The sequence below is a fragment of the Sus scrofa genome, chromosome 15, assembly GCF_054392235.1.
Source record: "Sus scrofa isolate SSC_HxYL_T2T_F1_AM1 chromosome 15, Sscrofa_HxYL_maternal_Yorkshire_Landrace_v2.0, whole genome shotgun sequence".
NCBI lineage: Eukaryota > Metazoa > Chordata > Mammalia > Artiodactyla > Suidae > Sus > Sus scrofa.
Window position 1 is genome coordinate 80,351,442 of NC_139397.1, and position 19,072 is coordinate 80,370,513.

At 45.5% G+C, this 19,072-nt stretch overlaps 2 protein-coding genes and 1 long non-coding RNA gene across 32 annotated transcripts in view; all 3 read left to right on the forward strand.

Annotated features, from left to right (window-relative positions):
* The window catches only part of LOC146395936 (uncharacterized), a 1,175,949-nt gene that overhangs the window by 721,747 nt on the left and 435,130 nt on the right, over positions 1-19,072 (forward strand). The window lies entirely within an intron of this gene.
* Positions 1-19,072, forward strand: part of DAPL1 (death associated protein like 1) — a 933,549-nt gene that overhangs the window by 305,671 nt on the left and 608,806 nt on the right. The gene's annotated exons all lie outside the window — the stretch shown is intronic.
* The window catches only part of TANC1 (tetratricopeptide repeat, ankyrin repeat and coiled-coil containing 1), a 246,037-nt gene that overhangs the window by 181,796 nt on the left and 45,169 nt on the right, over positions 1-19,072 (forward strand). For all 30 annotated transcript variants that reach the window (XM_085001112.1, XM_021074760.2, XM_085001117.1 and 27 more), the window contains 8 exons: positions 2,115-2,237; positions 3,096-3,377; positions 4,163-4,320; positions 6,890-7,121; positions 8,482-8,648; positions 11,069-11,676; positions 14,364-14,472; positions 16,056-16,178. In XM_085001112.1, the coding sequence (XP_084857238.1) occupies positions 2,115-2,237; positions 3,096-3,377; positions 4,163-4,320; positions 6,890-7,121; positions 8,482-8,648; positions 11,069-11,676; positions 14,364-14,472; positions 16,056-16,178 (1,802 nt within the window). The remainder of the gene's footprint in view (positions 1-2,114; positions 2,238-3,095; positions 3,378-4,162; positions 4,321-6,889; positions 7,122-8,481; positions 8,649-11,068; positions 11,677-14,363; positions 14,473-16,055; positions 16,179-19,072) is intronic.

A 19,072-nucleotide genomic window follows, 5' to 3' on the forward strand; every position in this document is an offset into this window, starting at 1 on the left:
TGAAATAGCAAGCATGGAGCTTATTGAATGAAGGAGTGAGAGGAGGTGGTGCTGACAGTGAGAAAGAAAAGGATGAAGGCCTTAGGAGGGGAAGTAGGAAGGGATCAGATGGGGCAGAAGATGCTGGCTGGTGGTGGGCTGTTGCATCAGAGCCGTTGGGGGTAGCCAGAGACAGATGGCCCAACTCGACCTTTTTCCCTTGAAATTGGGTTGCACTAATGACTTCATAGTCCTTAGAAGCCTTAACCCTGGGAATACGACTCCTTTTCCCCTGTCATTTGCCCTCAAATGATGTCTGTTTTTTATTATCCTGGGAGATAATCATAAGTCCAGATTGGCAGTAATTTATGATGGGTTGCTTCACCCAGTCTCATTGTGATGTAGGATATATATGTAAGTAAGGAAGAGTCTTTTGTCTCTCTCTCTTTTTTTTAGAGCCGCACCCACAGCATATGGAGGTTCCCAGGCTAGGGGTTGAATCAGAGCTACAACTGCCGGCCTACCCCACAGCCACAGCAACACCAGATCCGAGCCACATCTGCAACCTACGCTACAGTGCACAGCAACACTGGATCCTTAACGCACTGAATGGGGTCAGGGATCAAACCTGCATCCTCATGGATACTAGTTGGGTTCGTTACTGCTGAGCCACCATGGGAACTCCCTTGTTTGTTTGTTTTTTTAATTAAAGTAAAATTTATTTACAGTGTTGCGTCAGTTTCTGCTGTACAGCATAGTGACCCAGTCATCATATATATACATTGTTTTTCTCATACTATCGTCCGTCATATTCTATCCCAAGATATTTGTTATAGTTTCCTGTGCTGTACAGTAAGACCTCATTGCTTATCCATTCTAAATTGTTATTTTTAGAGGCAAAAACACGTACTGTATATTTGCTTTAAAGATTTGCTAAGAATTAACAAGATTATTTTGTACAGATTTTTATCATCAAACTTATGTATGCTCGAATAGGCCCTGAATGCTTTTTAATAGGTAGATATGAGTCTTACTGATTTGATCACAGGTAAATGTGATTACTTATTTTTAGAATTTTAAAAAATACATACATAGACATACTATATTAAGATATGCAATCTAGGAGTTCCCATCATGGCTCAGCAGAAACAAATCTAACTAGTATCCATGAGGATGCAGATTCCATCCCTGGCCTTGCTCAGTGGATGAAGGATCGGGTGTTGCCGTGAGCTGTGGTATAGATCAAAGATGTGGCTCAGATCCTGTGTTGCTGTGGCTGTGGTGTAGGCCAGCAGCTACAGCTCCAATATGACCCTGAGCCCGGGAACCTCTGTATGCCATGGGTGTAGCCCTGAAAAAAAAAAGACCAAAAGAAAAAATATACAATCTATAATATATACATAAAAATTGAAGCTTAGGAGTACGTTTCTGATAAAACCCACATGGCCACTTTTATTGCTGAGAGATGACTTGTAGTGTTCTGAGTACCAAGGAATTGTCTCTGTGGAATCTGCTCTCTTAGTTAACAAGGTTAGAGTCTCTTCAAAGCCACAGAGAAGACAAGTTACCATACTGTATGTTTGTAGTAAGTACTGAAACTTTACTGATTGTTAGGTTTCTTCATAAAAGTTTTTGGCAAGGTCTGTCTCTTTCCAGGACTAATGGAGACTTCTGGCCACCATAAAAACATGGCTTTGGCTTGAGAATGAGAAACATTTAGTTTTACCCACTTTTCAATTAACAACACTGCCTGGATAAGCAATGAGATCCTGCTGTATAGCACTGGGAACTATATCTAGTCACTTATGATGGAGCATGATGGAGCATAATGTGAGAAAAAGAATGTATATATGCATGCATGACTGGGTCACTTTGCTGTGCAGTAGAAAATTGACAGAACACTGTAACCTGGCTGTAATGGAAAAAATAAAAATCATTTAAAAATAATAATTAAAAGTTAAAAAAAATCACTGCCAGCAAAATTAACAAGAGCTGGAAAACAAAACCAAAATCACTCTGAAGTGTATTTGGGTGAAAGCCTGAAATGAATTACTTAATAATTTATAGTTTATAGTAGTTTGGGTGTGATATGAAACTCAACTTCGAAGAGACTAAACTTCGGTTTAATATTACAGCAACCAGCTCAACCAAGTTGGAAGATCTGAGTTATTTAGATGGACAGAGAAATGCTCCCCTTCGAACGTCAATTAGGTTACCGTGGCACAATACGGCAGGAGGTAGGGCACCGGAAGCTAAAGGTATGTATCTTTGCATCTGCTGGGATGATGGCTTTGATGATCTCATTCACTAATCACCGAAAGTCTGAGAACCAGCACTCAAGCCAGCTCTTTTAAAAACTGGATATACTATGTGTGCGTGTGCGCTTGTGTGTGTGTGAGAGAGAGAGAGAGAGAGAAATTTAACTGTAAGGTGTGCTAGGAGGCCATCCATAACAGTTTGGGGGTTTCTTCCTTCTAATATGTGATGAACTTGCTTCTAGAGCCGAGCCAAAAAAATCATTTCTGAAGTATGTTATTTTGCAGTGAGGATAGTTTAACACTCATTGGGTTTTTTTGGTCACCCACAAAGAATCAGCTTTGTTACAGTTCCTTGGGCTGTGTGGGCCACCTCCTGCTTCTGGTGCGAAGATGGGTAGCCAACAGTCCCCATAAGGGACAAAATACCACCACACCCAGATGAGATAAGTGCAGGGACTCTGCCCCCAGGGCGAATGCATTTCCATTTTACTTCTCTAGTAGTGGAAGAAACAGGTCTTAACTACCATTTCAGATAAACTGCTGAGACATGGTTTGGTCCCTTCATTGCTTTCTCTAATCCTCTGTGTATCTATCTATCTGCTTTGAGTCATGATAGTAACTTAGAAGCCTGAAAGGACTAGGAAGTCATTTTAATAGGACTCTCTGTAAGACCAGTGGAGTATGATAAATGAGGTATAAGGAAGTATTACTAGACCCAAACTGGAAATACTTGCAGATCCCTTGTGTTTGTAAAACCAAAGGCTGTGCTAAGTATAGCACATAAGCAGTGATAAGCTGAGTTTTTAGGGTATAAAATTATGACATTCTTCTAAAATAAATTTTTTTTTTTTTCCTAAGCACGATTTGCTCCTTATAAGCCACAGGACATTTTGTTGAAACCCCTGTTGTTTGAAGTACCAAGCGTAACCACAGACTCTGTGTTTGTGGGAAGGGATTGGCTGTTTCACCAGATAGAAGAAAACTTGAGGAACACAGAACTGACAGAAAACAGAGGAGCAGTGGTTGTTGGAAACGTGGGCTTTGGGAAGACAGCGATCATTTCTAAGTTGGTGGCACTTAGCTGCCACGGAAGCCGCATGAGGCAAATTGCTTCCAACAGCCCTGGTTCATCACCAAAAAGTATGTCTGTGTTTAACTGCTTGTCTAGTTTATTATGTTAATATAAGCTAGATGGAGGAAATGGCTGTTGGATGGACATAAATTTCCCATTTGCCTCAAGTTGGTCCAGCTGCTGTATCAGGTTTGCGATCATATGCTGGAGAGCTGTTTATCCCTCATAGTCTCTCCAGCTCTAACCCAGGGTGAGCCCTGGAATTGTCCAGCTGTAAGACCTGCCTCCCTCTTTATATGGGCAGTAGGGCCTGATCAAGTGCTCTGGGGAATTTGGGGCCCTGAAACCAAGGGGCGGGAGTGTTAGACTTCTGGCAGAACAAGGCAGAAGCAGTCTGTGCAGAATTCTCTACCCTGTTCACAGCCTGTCTTCTGTGCCAATTTACCAAAAGTATAAAAATGAACCTAAAATGGGAAGGAGCCAAATATTTGACTGTCCACATCTTATTTTATATGTAAATAAACCTATTAAAAGAAAGTGTCTTTAAAAGCTGAACAGGAGCAGGTGAACCATGAAAGGTTTTGTTTTTGTTTTTGTTTTTGTTTTTTGGGTTTTTTTAAATGAAAAAAAAAAAAAAGTAATAAAGGAAAGCAGCAAGAGCAGTTCTCCCGGGAGGGCAGCTGGGTGATGGGAGATGGGCTAAGAGGAAGCCTTCTATCCCCATTTGAGCCTTTGCATTTGGTACCACGGTCACTCATTACCTATTAAAATACTCTTGGGTCCCACCAAGACAAATGTTTAATATCCACCCCTGTCCTTGCTGTAAATAATGAAACTGGTCTCTTTGCTGCAGCTTCAGATGCCTCCCAGGATCTTCCTTTCACTCCATTGCTTTCACCAAGTGCTTCTACAAGTGGTACCAATGCGGCTAAATCGCCCCCTGGGTCTGGTTCTGATACTCCTGAGAACCAGAGACCAAGAGAAGATGCAGTGAAATACCTGGCTTCTAAGGTAATTTGCTCCTTCTCTGTGGGGGAGAGATTTTGCCAGTTTGATTTTTGAGAAATGAATTGAAAATGAAATCTTAAAACAGAGACAAGTGTGGCTGAACACAAAAGTATGACTTTTGATAAAATTGTGATAGGACATCCCAAGTAAAAGAGGTATTAGTGAAAACTAGTATCTTAGGACACTGTCAGTGGACTTTTATTCATCTTAAATAATGAATTGGGACTTCCTGTTGTGGCTCAGTGGTAACAAACCCGACTGGGATACATGAGGATGAAGGTTCCATCCCTAGCCTCATTCAGTGAGTTAAGGATCCAGAGTTGCCGTGAGCTTCTGTGTAGGTCACAGATGCAGCTGGGATCTGGTGTTGCTGTGGCTGTGATGTAGGCCGGCAGCTGTAGCTCTGATTTGACCACTAGCCTGGGAACTTCCATAAGCCATGGGTACAGCCCTAAAAAGACAGAAAAAATTTTAAAAAAAGAATTGAAAGAGTTCCTCAAAGCAGCCAGAGGTATTGTTGCACTCACCACAAATCCATCCTTCTAATCATGTACTCTCCTTTGTTTAATATGAAGGCAGGAGACTGGAAGCCTTTACCATGACCCAGGCCACTACCTCCACCTATGCTCTGTTACTCATAGCCCTGGTTACAGGTGTCTTTCTGTCAGAGATTTCCTGCAGTGTTGTAGGAGACTTGGCTGACTTTCCCTTCCTAGGTGCATGGTTAGTCAAGGTCCTTCTGAGATTTTCTGTCTGCTCAACCTCCAGCACAGGTTCATGAACTGCCCTCCTGCATTAAAGCGGTTTCATCGCTTACTCCTAGAGAGTCCCCAGAGATGGACAGCAGTGAGAGGCATCTAGGGAGCAAAGCCCTTGGGGTGAGGTTGTACAGGAGAACTGAAATGGATGCTTCTCTGCCCCAGACCCCTGCTCCTCACTTCTGCTGCCTGGACGAAGCCATTCCTCACCCAGCCTGGGCAGCCCTGGTGCCCTGACCACTGATTTGAGGCAGTCTTCTGCTTAGGAGTGGGTGGTCTGAGATGAGGGATATAGTGCAGACTTCAGAGCCTACCCTGTCATGGTGATTTTTTTCAAACCGCTCTGTGACCCACCATAAGAAATACATGTTACACTGAAGAACCGGTGCTCACACACACATCTTCACATACACAACTAAAGCAAAAGCACGATAAGACTACGCTTATTCTTACATCCTGTAAAGTTCACTTTATTAAATTTTTTAAAGAAAGCTCTTATGGCTCCAGTTTTTTTTTTCCAGACCCAGCTGTTGAGTTGCCAGACTTCTTTTGTCAAACATTGTGCCAGGTGGACTGTGGTAGTGGCTCATTGGTGGTTTGTACATGCTCACGGTCCTTTATGTTGATGCCAATCTCTGTTTGCATGAGAGGGGAAGAACAGTCAGCTTTCCTCTGAGTGGTGATGATAAATTTGATCTAAGACAGAAGTCACTTAGCAGTTCCAAATTAGACACATCTAATCTTGCCACTGGCTACAGAGTCTGCAGATCTGGAATCAGATCTGAGATCTTCCACTGACTCTCACCCTGGCAAGGTGTTTAACTTGTGTATCTGCTGCCCTCAGCTCTGAACCCAAGCCCAGTGGCTCTTGTCCTACTTGTGCAGGGGATGTAGGACTAAGTGGAAAACTATAACGCACTTTATAAGACTGTGTTTTAACCTTTTTCACCTTCCTTATTTTGTCCTTATTGTACCCTCTTCATCCTCATTTGGGAAAGTATCCAGTTTTTCATTTTATCTGCAGTGTACCCTCCACTCTCAAGACAGTGCTGCATCTAGCACTTTCCTGGGGGTCTTTCTAACAAATAACCTGCTGCCACTTCAAACCCATCCCAACGAAGAGAACTCTCCTCATCCTCTCAGTGCCTGAGCAGGACCTTCCACCCTCCCATGTGTCCCTTCAAGTGAGAGGCAGGAATTTGGTCGTGTCTCATTTTGCCCCTTCAAGCAGTGTTGCTGTTGAACTTCTCTGTGGTGTCACTGGAGGAGAAGGGAGGAGGCCCAGGGCTTGAGCCAGGCTGCCTCGCCATCCTGCCAGGGAGAGAAAGCAGCTGTGACTTGACTGCCTGGCTTTCATAGGCACTGAGTTTTATCTGCTTTCTGGGAGCTGCAAATGAGTTTCCCAAGGAGATGCTGATGTTTGGGAAAACAGAAATGTGGCGAACATGAGCCTTGTGGATGGCGAGAACCTCTGGGTTGCTCAGAATTGTTTTAAGCCAGGGTAGGCTTTAAGTTTTATGAATGACTCCTGTTAATATATATTCAATACATAGTAAGTTGTGCTGATTTTAGTATCAGTCAAGGGGGAATTTGTGGCTGCAACTAAATGTGTGCATAGAACTCAGCAAATGTCAAAAGTTCCTTCAGTGGTGAAGGAATAAGGGCATGAATTAAGCTGCAGGATGACTCAGTCTTGGGGAATAGAAGCAACATATCTTCTTCTCTTGGGGACGGGAGAATTGCATCCATGTTGGAGCGTGTGGAAGGAGCCAGATGAAGAGGGTGAACGTGTTGACGGCTCCGCTTCCCTGCAGGTCGTGGCCTACCACTACTGCCAGGCCGACAACACCTACACGTGCCTGGTGCCTGAGTTCGTGCACAGCATCGCAGCTCTGCTCTGCCGCTCCCATCAGCTGGCTGCCTACCGGGACCTGCTGGTAAAGGAGCCCCAGCTCCAGAGCATGCTGAGCCTCAGGTCCTGTGTGCAGGACCCAGTGGCCGCCTTCAAGAGGGGTGTGCTGGAACCACTCACAAGCTTGAGAAACGGTACCTCCCTGTCCCCAGGACTGTCCTCCAAAGGGGGTGGGGGTGTGAGGGGCCCTGGGGTGGGAGTGAGGTGGATGAGTGTCTCCTCTTTCTGACCATCTCCCCACCCTCTGAATGAAAATCTCTATTTACAATTAAGCCCAGGATTAAACATTTCCAAAGTAGCTAATTTGTAACCATGGGTTATTTAGGTGACTTGCTCTCTAGGAACTGCTGCCTGCATAGTTTGCACTCTGAAGTAGCGGGGGAGTAAGTTGATTTTTGGGGGGAACTTGCCAGCATGCTTTTCCAGGGGCCTCTGCTCGGTTGAGTTGAACATGAAGCCGTTTCTAGACGTGTTCCTTTGATTTTTGTTTTGTTTTGTTTTGCCCTTGAAAGTTCTCCAGGGTAGAGGCATTACTAGTATTATGGGGCCATTGGTTTTCCATCCTCCCACCCTGTGCTCCTCACCTTTTGAGCTAGTTTCCCCGCCTCCATAGCACTCTGGGCCAGAAGAGGCCAAAGAGAGGGGCCTAAAACAGATCCATCTTCCCTGCTCCTCATCCCTAGGCAGAGGTTGGCACTAATGAATAGAAAACTAGATTCAGGGAGTTCTCATCGTGGCACAGTGGTAGTAAATCCGACTGGGAACCATGAGGTTGCAGCTTCGATCCCTGGCCTCACTCAGGGGGTTAAAGATCCAGTGTTGCCGTGAGCTGTGGTGTAGGTCACACATGCGGCTTGGATAGTATGTTGCTGTGGCTGCGGTGTAGGCTGGCGGCTGTAGCTCTGATTGGACCCCTAGCCTGGGATCCTCCATATGTCATGGATGTAGCCCTAAAAGCAAAAAAAAAAAAAAAAAGAAAGAAAGAAAAGAAAACTAGATTCAGGCTTGGAAGAGAATGTAAAGCAGAGTTCTCACCTTCATTAGCAGTGTGCCTTGGATGGGAGGCTTTGCCCTTTGAGGGTCAGCTTTCCTTCCCCGAATCCATCAAGTGGGCTCTGTTGGGAGGAGGGGAACCTAGAGTCTTTGGCAGGTTTCTTCTCCATACGTGTCAGTTGTCTTTGCTGTAGCTCACTACAGTGATGGGAGTATTTGAAGAGCTGTGTCATATACATGGGTGAGAGTCTGCTAATGTGTATAATGCAGTATGTTTCTGAAAACTGTTTTGTGAGAATTGCTTTTCTTTTGGCGCTGTGCTCTGGTTTTCATTACAAAGTTAATAGAAAATCTGCTTCTGTGAAAACCATTTCTTCTGCCATATGTAAAGCATTTTAGTTTTCCCTAACACTTTAAATTGCACATTAAAATACACTGGGTGGTGCTATCTTATAGAAATGTGTAATTTCTTAATTTTAAAAAAATTATTTTATCCTTTAGAGCAGAAAATTCCTGAAGAAGAATACATTATTTTGATAGATGGCTTAAATGAAGCTGAGTTTCATAAACCTGATTATGGAGATACCCTTTCTTCATTTATCAGCAAGATTATTTCTAAATTCCCTGCCTGGTTGAAGTTGATTGTGACTGTAAGAGCAAATTTTCAGGTAAGAAAAAAAAGAATTCTCTAAGACCCCAAACCCCAATTTTGCAGTTTTTACAATTACATTTTTAGATTAATGCTAACAGCTTAAAGTGTTGTCAGCCATTTAGCTGCTGAATTGAAAACTACATCAGAACCTTAAAATATTAGCCCACAGAGCCCTCAGCAGGCAAAACTCTGACTTTTTTTTACCCCCAAGGTGCATTTATGAAGATGTCAGGTAAGTTTCTATTATCATCAAACTGTACCTATTCTTCTAAAATGAAAGTGCCCAGGAGTTCCGATTGTGGCTCAGCGAGTTAAGGACCCTGTATAGTCTCTGTGAGAATGTGGGTTCAATCTCTGGCCTCACTCAGTGGCTTAAGGATCTGGCATTGCTGCAAGTTGCAGCACAGTTCACAGATGTGGCTCAGATAGGTATTGCTGTGGCTGTGGTGTAGGCCTTTGGTGTACACGTCCAGTTCGAGCCCAGCCCAGTAACTTCCATATGCTGCAGGTGCAGCCACTGAAAAAAAAAAAAAAAAAAAAAAATGAAGTGTCTTCCTCCGGTTCACTGTGTGAGGTACCTGGCTAACAGGTCTGATAGGGTCTAAAGTTAGTCCTGCTGGTAGTTATTTGTATGGATTTGCTGTGGGACTGTCTTTTTTTTTTTTTTTTTAGTAATGGTTTTTATTTTTTCCATTATAGCTGGTTTATGGCATTCTGTCAATTTTCTACTAACGGCAAGGTGACCCAGTTATACATACATGTATACATTCTTTTTTCTCACATTATCATGCTCCATCATAAGTGACTAAACATAGTTCCCAGTGCTACACAGCAGGATCTCATTGCTAATCCATTCCAAAGGCAATAGTCTGCATCTATTTACCCCAAATTCCCAATCCATCCAACGTTGTCTTTTTGATGAAGGAGAGAGATTTTTAAGGCCTATTTTGAAAGGAAGTATCATTTTTCATAAAACTTAAACATGAGGTAACACAAGATGAAAAGTGTCTTAATTCTCATCTGTCCCCTCATTTGAACCCTAAAGTTATATCTTAACCATTCACTCCTTCCCTCTACCCCTATCCATTTTTAGTAAAGATATGAGACATGAGAATCTGATTTTTGCCCTTTTAGGATGATAGTTACTTAAAAATAGCATTTAGGTTCTTTCCTCATTTAAAGTAGAAGGAGACCTCATTTAAACTTGGTGTTTGTTTTTTGGAGCGTACACTTTTCAGTCATTTTTCACACAGTGCAGGAGTTCCGTGTTTTGCATGCTAGCTGTGTAAGTTTTCGGAGGCTTGGTTAGCATCCGTGTAAAATGAGGTAATTGCCCTCAGCTTGCCTCCTACAAATATCACATTCAATGAGGACTTGTACTGAGCTACTTCAGAAATGATAGTGGGAGGTTTAAAAAAATGTGACAAAACTTAACCTCTGCTGTTAGGTATCAGGACAGTGCTTATCTGCGCGATGGTAAGGGGACGTGGAGCTTCTGGGAGCTGGTATGGTTCTGTGTCTACCTCCTGGTCCCACAGGTATATGTGGTGACTTTGTGAAAATGAATGACACCATGCAGTTAGAATTTGTGCATCTCTGTATGTCGTATTTCAATTTAAAAGTTTACTAAGGGAGTTCCCATTGTGGCTCAGCAGTCATGAACCCAACTAGTATCCATGAGGATGCGAGTTCGATCCCTGGCCTCATTCAGTGGGTGAAGGATCTGATGTTGCCATGAGCTGTGGTGTAGGTCACAGACTCAGCTCAGATTTGTCATTGCTGTGGCTGTGGTGTAGGCAGCTGCAGCTCTGATTCAACCCCCAAGCCTAGGAACTTCCATATGCCACGGGTGTGGCCCTAAAAAGACAAAAATAAATAAATATTTACTAAAAACCAGCAAATAAAAAAGTTGGGCTATATGGAAGTCCAGCAGCTTTGTTTACCACAGCCTGTCACCAGAGTACAGGCTGGGGGCAATTTCGGATATCCTGGTTTGGTTATGTAGCCAGTGGGTATCTGATCTCAGTGTCTGGCCATGGGCTTAGATGTACAGTGTTGCATTGTGTCTGTCCTTATTATGTAACCAGTTACACAGTGTGAGGATTATGGATATCAGGTCACCTGGGGGTCTCGATGCCCCTTTGCTGGTGCAGCCAGGTCGCCGCCGAGTGCTCGAGGCTCTGCCATTTCGCTTGGCTCTGTGTCCTGGATAAGGGCCTCGGGAAAGCCTTTTCTGATTTGATCTTACATCAGGCATTGCTTTCACGTAAGCTTTTTATCTTCCATTTATCCTATTACGTGTTTTAATACAAAACAATGAGCCCCTGTAATCCATGAAAATCCTCCTTGAAAGAGAACTAGTCGATCTGGTTTGCAATGCAGCTGACATAAAAGAAGCCTCTGTGGAGTGACACTGTGGGTCTCGTTCTTCTGCAGGAAATTGTCAGTGAGCTGCCATTCGTCAAGCTGTCCTTAGATGACTTTCCAGACAACAAGGACATCCACAGCGACCTGCACGCCTACGTGCAGCACAGGGTACACAGCAGCCAGGACATCCTCAGCAACATCTCCCTGAACGGCAAGGCCGATGCTGCCCTCATTGGGAAAGTAAGCAGCCACCTGGTGCTGCGGAGCCTGGGCTCCTACCTGTACCTCAAGCTCACCTTGGACCTCTTCCAGAGGGGGCACCTGGTCATCAAGAGCGCCAGCTACAAGGTGGTGCCTGTGTCACTGTCTGAACTCTACCTGCTTCAATGCAACATGAAGTTCATGACCCAGTCCGCCTTTGAGAGAGCGCTTCCGATTTTGAACGTGGCCCTCGCGTCCCTCCACCCCATGACAGATGAGCAGATCTTCCAGGCAATTAATGCCGGCCACATCCAAGGGGAGCAGGGCTGGGAGGACTTCCAGCAGAGGATGGATGCCCTCTCCTGTTTCCTCATCAAGAGGCGAGACAAAACTCGCATGTTCTGTCACCCATCCTTCAGGGAGTGGCTTGTTTGGAGAGCAGATGGCGAAAACACAGCCTTCCTGTGTGAGCCCAGGTATGACAGGCCTCTTCTAGCAGCTCTGTGCAGGGAGTCTGATATGCGCTCAGGAAAGGGATTTCAAACGCAATCCGTGCTATTTCACAGAAGGGCAACACAGCATGAATAATTCAGGAGGGGTGATGGAAAAGTCTCCCTCCCACTAAACCAAAGCTCCCTTCCTTAATGTCTGGACTTTTAGGACTCCTCAGTACATTTGGATAAAAGAGAAACTGGGCAGTACCTGGGTGTCTTTGGTGTCCTCTTCTAGACCTTGTGCCCTGGCACAGGGGTCACCTGTGTGAATGTGTGATAGCTGCTGCAGGGACCAGCCAGCTCCTCTAGAGCCCGTTCCCAGCCCACTTCTTCCCTGGGGATCTGTGGACTGTCCTGCATCCTCAGCACTGCCACTCCTTGCCTGCTCTTGAGCTTGTGGCATCTTGTCCCAGGTATCTGATGTGCTCCCCTCTGGCCCTCAGACACAGTGATCACATCTGGCCACCTCATTTCGTATTTGTGTTCTGCACAGTGTAACAGACTGGGATTTGGGGGTCTGGAGGATGCCCCATTTATGAAATGGCGAAGGGGCAGCTGTATCCAGACAGTCAAAAGTTTCAAGAGACTTTGCCGCAAGGCTGGGCCAGAGTTCAGGTTCCCTCACTGCCTGATGAGGGGGCAGGTGGGAAGCCTGCCCACCCTGTGGTGTGGTGCTAGTCAGGATGAGAGACAGGGAATTTGAGATGCTGATGCTCTCAGAAAAGGGTGTGTTCATGTCCAAGACCTGTGCCTGGCCCTGACCTTGGCCAGCATCCTTGCTGTCTTGAATGATTTCTGCCTTCTGTGAGTCAGAATGGCTCCTTACCTTTTATAGCAGGTCTGACAAGCTACTCATTTCTTCCCTTTTGTCTGGACTGGGCATTTGATCAGATGCTGGGGCCTAGAGATGAAATGAATAAGCGCTTGTGAGCCCCATAATCCCTTCCTCCCATGGATATTGACTTAATGCCGACCCCCTGGGTTTAATTGCTCTTTCAGGTCGTGGTCGGGTGTTTTCCTAGGCGACACTGAGCTAAAAGTTTATCGTCTTTTGAACCTGCTTTGGGGAAAAAACCTGTAACTCCAGGTTATTTAGCCAGACAGTAATATCTAGGTGAAATGTGTACTGTGACTTATTTGGCCAAATCAGATGATTTTCTAGGAAAACGCAGGTGTTTTCTAGGAAGGCAGTGAGGTAGAGACCAGCCTTGCTGACATGAGGTAGATGGCTGGCTTGGCCTGAAGGCAGTGGGAGAGGAGATGCTATAGATGACGTGGAGGTGATATGGGCCAGGTTGAACTCTGGGACCAGCCCATGGATGGCATCCAGGAGTGCCTGGAGCACTGGAAGGTAATAGAGAGTAGTTTCCATGGGAACACAGGAGGCTCTCACCTGAGAGGGAAAATCAGACTTGAGTTCTGGGAGGTAGTGTCTGCAAAGGAGCATGGCGTATGTGCTCTAGACCCTTACAACATGTTAGATGGACACTCACGCAGTGTGGGCTTAAATATCATGTCTTCCCCTGGAGGATAAAAAGCAATCTCTTGGTTTTCATATGCCCCGATTTCCTTGTCCCTAACATGGTTTATTTATCATTGATTTGAGAAACAGGCAAGCATCATACTTTTAATCCTCTGGATCAGCAACTGTTAGAAAACGCATTTAGAAGAATTCTTTTCTACAATGTTTATCTTTTCCTCAGCAAAACAGACCTCAGAGTTATCAGGGTTATAGAAATGAAAATATTTCACCTAGCACAGAAGTCACTGTTCTTGGAGTAAACAACCCTTTGCATCTTTTCCAAACAGATTAGTTCAGACAGAGGCATGGAGTCCACAGGAGATAGAATGAGACCTACAGGGGAAGGAAAATGGGTAGGATGGCTCCTTCATGAGAAGATTAGTGGGGGGAATTAATTGGTGGCATCAGTTGAATGTCTTATCATGTCTCCAGACAGCAAACCCACTCATACAGCTGACCTGTCTTATTCCTATAAGGAGCTTCTACTCTTTCTCTTCTCACCCCTGCAAGGACCTGTGTTCATTCAGTCCTAGAATGTCTGGTTTTCTGATTGTGAATGGTTGCTGCACATGACCTGGTATTCTTTTCCCTTCCATTGTAAGGCCTTGTCCTTTGGCCCAGGTCTGCACAATGGTGATTGTACTGAATGTCACATCCATTGATGCTTCTGCTCTCCCTGTCCATTTGCACATCTGTCCTTCCATCCATCCCTCCAAGAAATACGTTTTGAATACTCACTGCGTCTTGGGCATTTGCTAGGTATTGTGACTCTAGGTCTGACTTAGGCAACCCTTAGTCTCATTGAATTTACATTTTGGTGATAGACATAAATCAACAAATGGGTGAGAGAATGATGGACAGTGAACAGGGAGTGGTTGGCTCCACAGGTAAAGACCTCCCCTGTCCTAGGACTTCACTCTGAGTCACTCCAGAGAGTGGGGAATCCTGAGAAAGCCCTTAAAGCTACTTGAAGAATAAATGGCATTGACCATCTTCTGTGGAGAGGCAGTTTTCCACCCATTTTGTAGGGCGATGCTAAAACACCAGGAGAACAGTTCAGGGGTGTGTGTGGCAGTGTTCCCCCCGAGGGCCTGCGACTAGGTTGACCGGGATCTCTGGTTACCAACCTTTGTGTTTCTTGTCCTAGGAATGGGCACGCTCTCCTGGCCTTCATGTTCTCTCGACAGGAGGGCAAGCTGAACCGCCAGCAGACCATGGAGCTCGGCCACCACATCCTGAAGGCACACATTTTCAAGGTGAGACCCACGGCACTGGAAGAAGGGTTCCATTGAGGTTTTGGTCCTGAAGGCGCCTTTATCAACCTGCAGAGCCCTCCACGTGAGCCCCAATCCGAACACCACCCTCTACTTCCTCCTGAAAGGAAACCATTGTTCTCATTTACAGTCACTCAAGTTGCATCTAAATGCTGTGATTATATTTTACCCCCCGCCCCACCAAATCTCTTCTTTTCACTTAAAGCTTCCTTTGCATTCATTCCTGTTTATCTCCTTATTATTTAGTTGATGAAGAACCCAAGTTATGTGACCTGTGTAGTTTCGCATGAGCTGGATTTCCTGATTCTGTCCACATTTCTCATGATGTAGGTTAACATGGCCCTCTTTTCTCTGGATTTCCTGTTATTTGATAGTGATGTCTAGAGGCTTAATCAGGTTCAGTTTTGATTTGTTTTGTTTTTTTTTCAGTATGTCTTGATTACTATAAAGGCAAACCTCATTTTATCACACTTGGCTTCTTTTTTGCTTTGGAAATACTGCTTTTTAATAAATTGAGGGTTTGTGGGAATGCTGCATTGAGCTGGCCTTTCAGTGGCATTTTTCCAGTAGCATTTGCCCACCTCAGGTCTCTCTGTCACATTCTGGTAATTCTTAAAATATTCTTAGCTTTTTCATTAATATTATGTTTATTCTGGTGATCTGCGTTCAGTGATGTTACTACTATGACTCACTGAAGTCCCAGATGGTGGTTAACATTTCTTTAGAAATGAAGTATTTTTTAATTAAGGTATGTACTTTTATTAGACATAATGCTCTTGCACTTAATCAACCACAGTGTCATGTAAACATAACTTTCCTGTGCACTGGGAAACCAGAAAAATTGTGTGCTTGATTTATTGCTGTCATCTGGAGTGGAGCCCACCGTGTCTTTGAGGTCTGCCTGTTACCCTCGGAGGGGAAACGCTCTGTGAGCCTGTCTGGGGCATCTCGCATCAGGAGGCAAAGCCTCTGGAGTTGGTCCTCTTGGTGTGATGCCATTGGCCACTCCTGGTCTCTTCCTTTGTTGTGGGTTACAGATGCTTGATGCGCTAACAGGTGTTCTTCCTTACATTGATTGGAAAACCTCTATAAAAAGACACTCTCTCAGAGTTCCCTTCATGGCTCAGCAGAAGCGAATCTGACTGGTATCCATGAGGATGCGGGTTCAGTCCCTGACCTTGCTCAGTGGGTTGAAGATCCAGAGTTGCCGTGAGCTGTGGTGTAGGTCACAGACTCGGCTGGGATCTGGCGTTGCTGTGGCTGTGGTTGGGCCAGCCACTGCAGCTCCAGTTCAACCCTAGCCTGGGAACCTCCATGTGTCATGGGTGTGGCCCTGAAAAGACCAAAAAAAAGAAAAAGTAAAAGAAACTCTTTCCTCATCTGCCTTCCCTTTCCCCAGGCTGAGAGCTCATGTAGGTAGCAAAGGCAGGCTGGTTCTGCAGCCCTTGGTTTTAGGGCAGGTAGGCTCCCAGGTCCAGGCCTTCTTAGTATGCACAGCCACATTCAGATCCACGCTGCAGGTGGGAAAAAAGACATGGGAGCTGATTTGTCGCTATTGCTTCCAGGGTCTCAGCAAGAAGACAGGAATCTCTTCGAGCCACCTGCAAGCCCTGTGGATCGGGTACAGCACCGAAGGGCTGTCTGCCGCCCTGGCGTCCCTCAGGAATCTCTACACTCCCAACGTGAAGGTGAGCGGCCCAGGTGGGCCAGAGCCCCTTCACAGCCACTATTGCTCCAGTGGTCCTGTTGTCCCTGCAGGCTGGTGGTCTGAGGAGGCGGAGAAGCTTCTAAAGATGCTTTTTCCCTGGCGTAAAGTACAAAGACTTGGATGCTCTGTTACTGGCTCTCTGCTGCAAGTTTAGCTTCCAGTGGGGCAGGGGGGTGGGAAGGAAGGCGGGGTGGTTGGGGGCAGCTATGTGAGCACATGGTGACCATTTCAGAGTGGATGCCACAAGGAAGCAATTCACAAAGGAAACCAAAGGTCAGAGGGAGATTTCCAGGAAAAATTGACTTTTTAGGCATCCTGGTTTCTAATCTAGACAATCTCTTTCTGCTTCATAGGAAATTAAACACTGAGGAGTGACACAGGGCAATGGGCACAGAGAGGAAAACTGTTATAAAGGTTTTGTGTGTGCGTGCATTTCTGACCACGGAAAGTGTATTAGGGTCTGCCTGCTGCTGAGCCAAGAGCTTCCTCGGTCTTCTCTTTTTTTTTTTTCTTCAGGGCCTCACCCTCGGCACATGGAGGTTCCCAGGCTAGAGGTCGAATCAGAGCTGCAGCTGCTGGCCTACACTACAGCCTCAGCAATGCAGGATCTGAGCCACGTCTGTGACCTACATCACAGCTCACAGCAATGCCGGATCCTTAACTCACTGAACAAGGCCAGGGATAGAACCCAGGGATCAAACTTGCATCCTCATGGATACTAGTCGGGTTCATTACTGCTGAGCCTCATAGATACAAGTTGGGTTCATCAACCACTGAGCCACGATGGAAACTCCAGTTTCCTCAGTCTTGATCGGTGGCTATCCTGTCACAGTATCTTGCCTGAGCTTTTTACGATAGCTTTTCCTTCCTCATTTAGTGCAGTGCAAGAATCTAAAGCTCACAGAGGCCCAGTGTCTGGTTAGGGCAACAAAGAGGGGTGAACTCCCACCAAGAGTGTGAGAGTTACTGACTTACATGATAGCCATTTACAACCATCTTCCCCAGTTGCCAAGTAAGAGGTCATCCGTGCCTCCACATTTTAGATTTTGCACCCACTTGCCGTATATGCCAGACTCCAGGCCTTCCAGCCCCAAGCCCTGATGTGCCATGTTGACTACAAAAGCTCTGAGGTCTTTCCCACAGAGTGAGGTCCTTCCTTCCCTTCAATCACCTCCTTGAAAACAGCCCTACCTGTTCTCTCCTTAGTAGCAAGGGTGGCCTGACATGGCCACAGTGTGGTCACATGAAGCCCTGGGGTTTCCAGACATCTCCTTCTACTTCCCTCACTTTGGTTTGTCAAACCCACCTCAGAAGGGGGTCACGTGCTCCAGAGACGGCACCTAGTAGGACACTCCCAGAGACACTCCCCGGGGACTTGCGTGCCTCTCCTGCTGTCATCACGTGCCATCCTCAGCACCTATACCTTGGATATGTGTCTGGGGATCGAGGCTTTGCAGAGCACTTACTGTGTCTGGTTCTGTGTGCTCTGCCCCCTCTTCTCCCTTCCCTGCCTTCCTGGTGTACACTGGTCCCTAGGATCAGTTCCAGGACCCCCCGTGGATACCAAAGGATGCTCAAGTCCCATATATAAAATGGCACATAATTTTGAAATAAGCTATGCATATCTTCCTGTATACTTTAAATCATCTCTTGAGTACTTATAATACCTAATACAATGTCAGTGCTATGTAAATAGTTGCTGGCACATAGAAAGTTCAAAAGTTCTACTTTTTGGAACTGTGTGGAAGTTTTTATTTTTGAAGATTTTTCAATCTGCAGTTGGTCGGCTCCGCAGGTACAGAACCTAGTGATACAGAAGGCAGGCTGTTTTTCTTTATTTTCTTTTTTGTTGTTATTGTTGAAGTCTGATTGACTTCACATTATATTTCATTATATATCACATATATTTCAGATGTACAATCTAATGATTTGATATTTGTACTGTGAAATGATTACCACAGAAAGTCTAGTTAATATCTGTTACCATATCTAGTTATAAAATTGTTCTTGTGAGGAAAACTCCAGATCTACTCTTTTTAGCAACTTTCAAATACGTAATACAGTATTATTAACCATAGGCGTTCCCCTTGTGATGAAGTGGAAACAAACCTGACTAGTATCCATGAGAACACAGGTTCAATCCCTGGCCTCACTCAGTGGGTTGGGGATCCGGCCTTGCCATGAACTGTGGTGTAGGTCGCAGATGCACCTCAGATCTGATGTTTCTGTGGCTGTGGTGTAGGCCAGTGGCTGTAGCTCCAATTCAACCCCTAGCCTGGGAACTTCCATAGGCTACGGGTGCAGCCTAAAAAAGCAAAAAAATTTTTAAAAAGTATTATTACCATAGTTCCCATGGTATAAATTATATTCCCACCTCCTCGTGTATAGAAGGGAGGGTATAAGAATGCTGACTGAGGAGCCTGGGTGTCAGGAAGGACCTAGAGGTGCTCTGACCCTGGGGCAGCACACCTACAGCCCTGCTGCCCAGTGCAGAGCCTGGGTGTTGGTTAGAGAAAAGTTCTTAGCCCCAGGTGGATGCCAACAAGGTCTTTGCAGAGGTAAAAGTGCTGCCTCATGCAGGCAGACTCAGCCCTGTTAGGGTTCCAGGATGGGCACGTTGCATTTCAGCCTGGCTCACCTCTCGGCAGGGAGCCCGGGAGCAGAGAAGCCCTGGAGAGCCGCTCCCAGGAGCCCTGTACTCTGCCCTGCTTTTCAGTTGGTTCCACTCACTCTCCAGATGAGCAGGCTTGAGGGCTTACGTTCCAACTGAAGTCGCATGCAAGTTTTATGGGGTGGGGACAGGGAAGCCACTTGTGTATTTAAGGAGAACTAGAGCTAAGCCGTTGCTCCTGATCAAAGGGAGAGCTTCTCTTC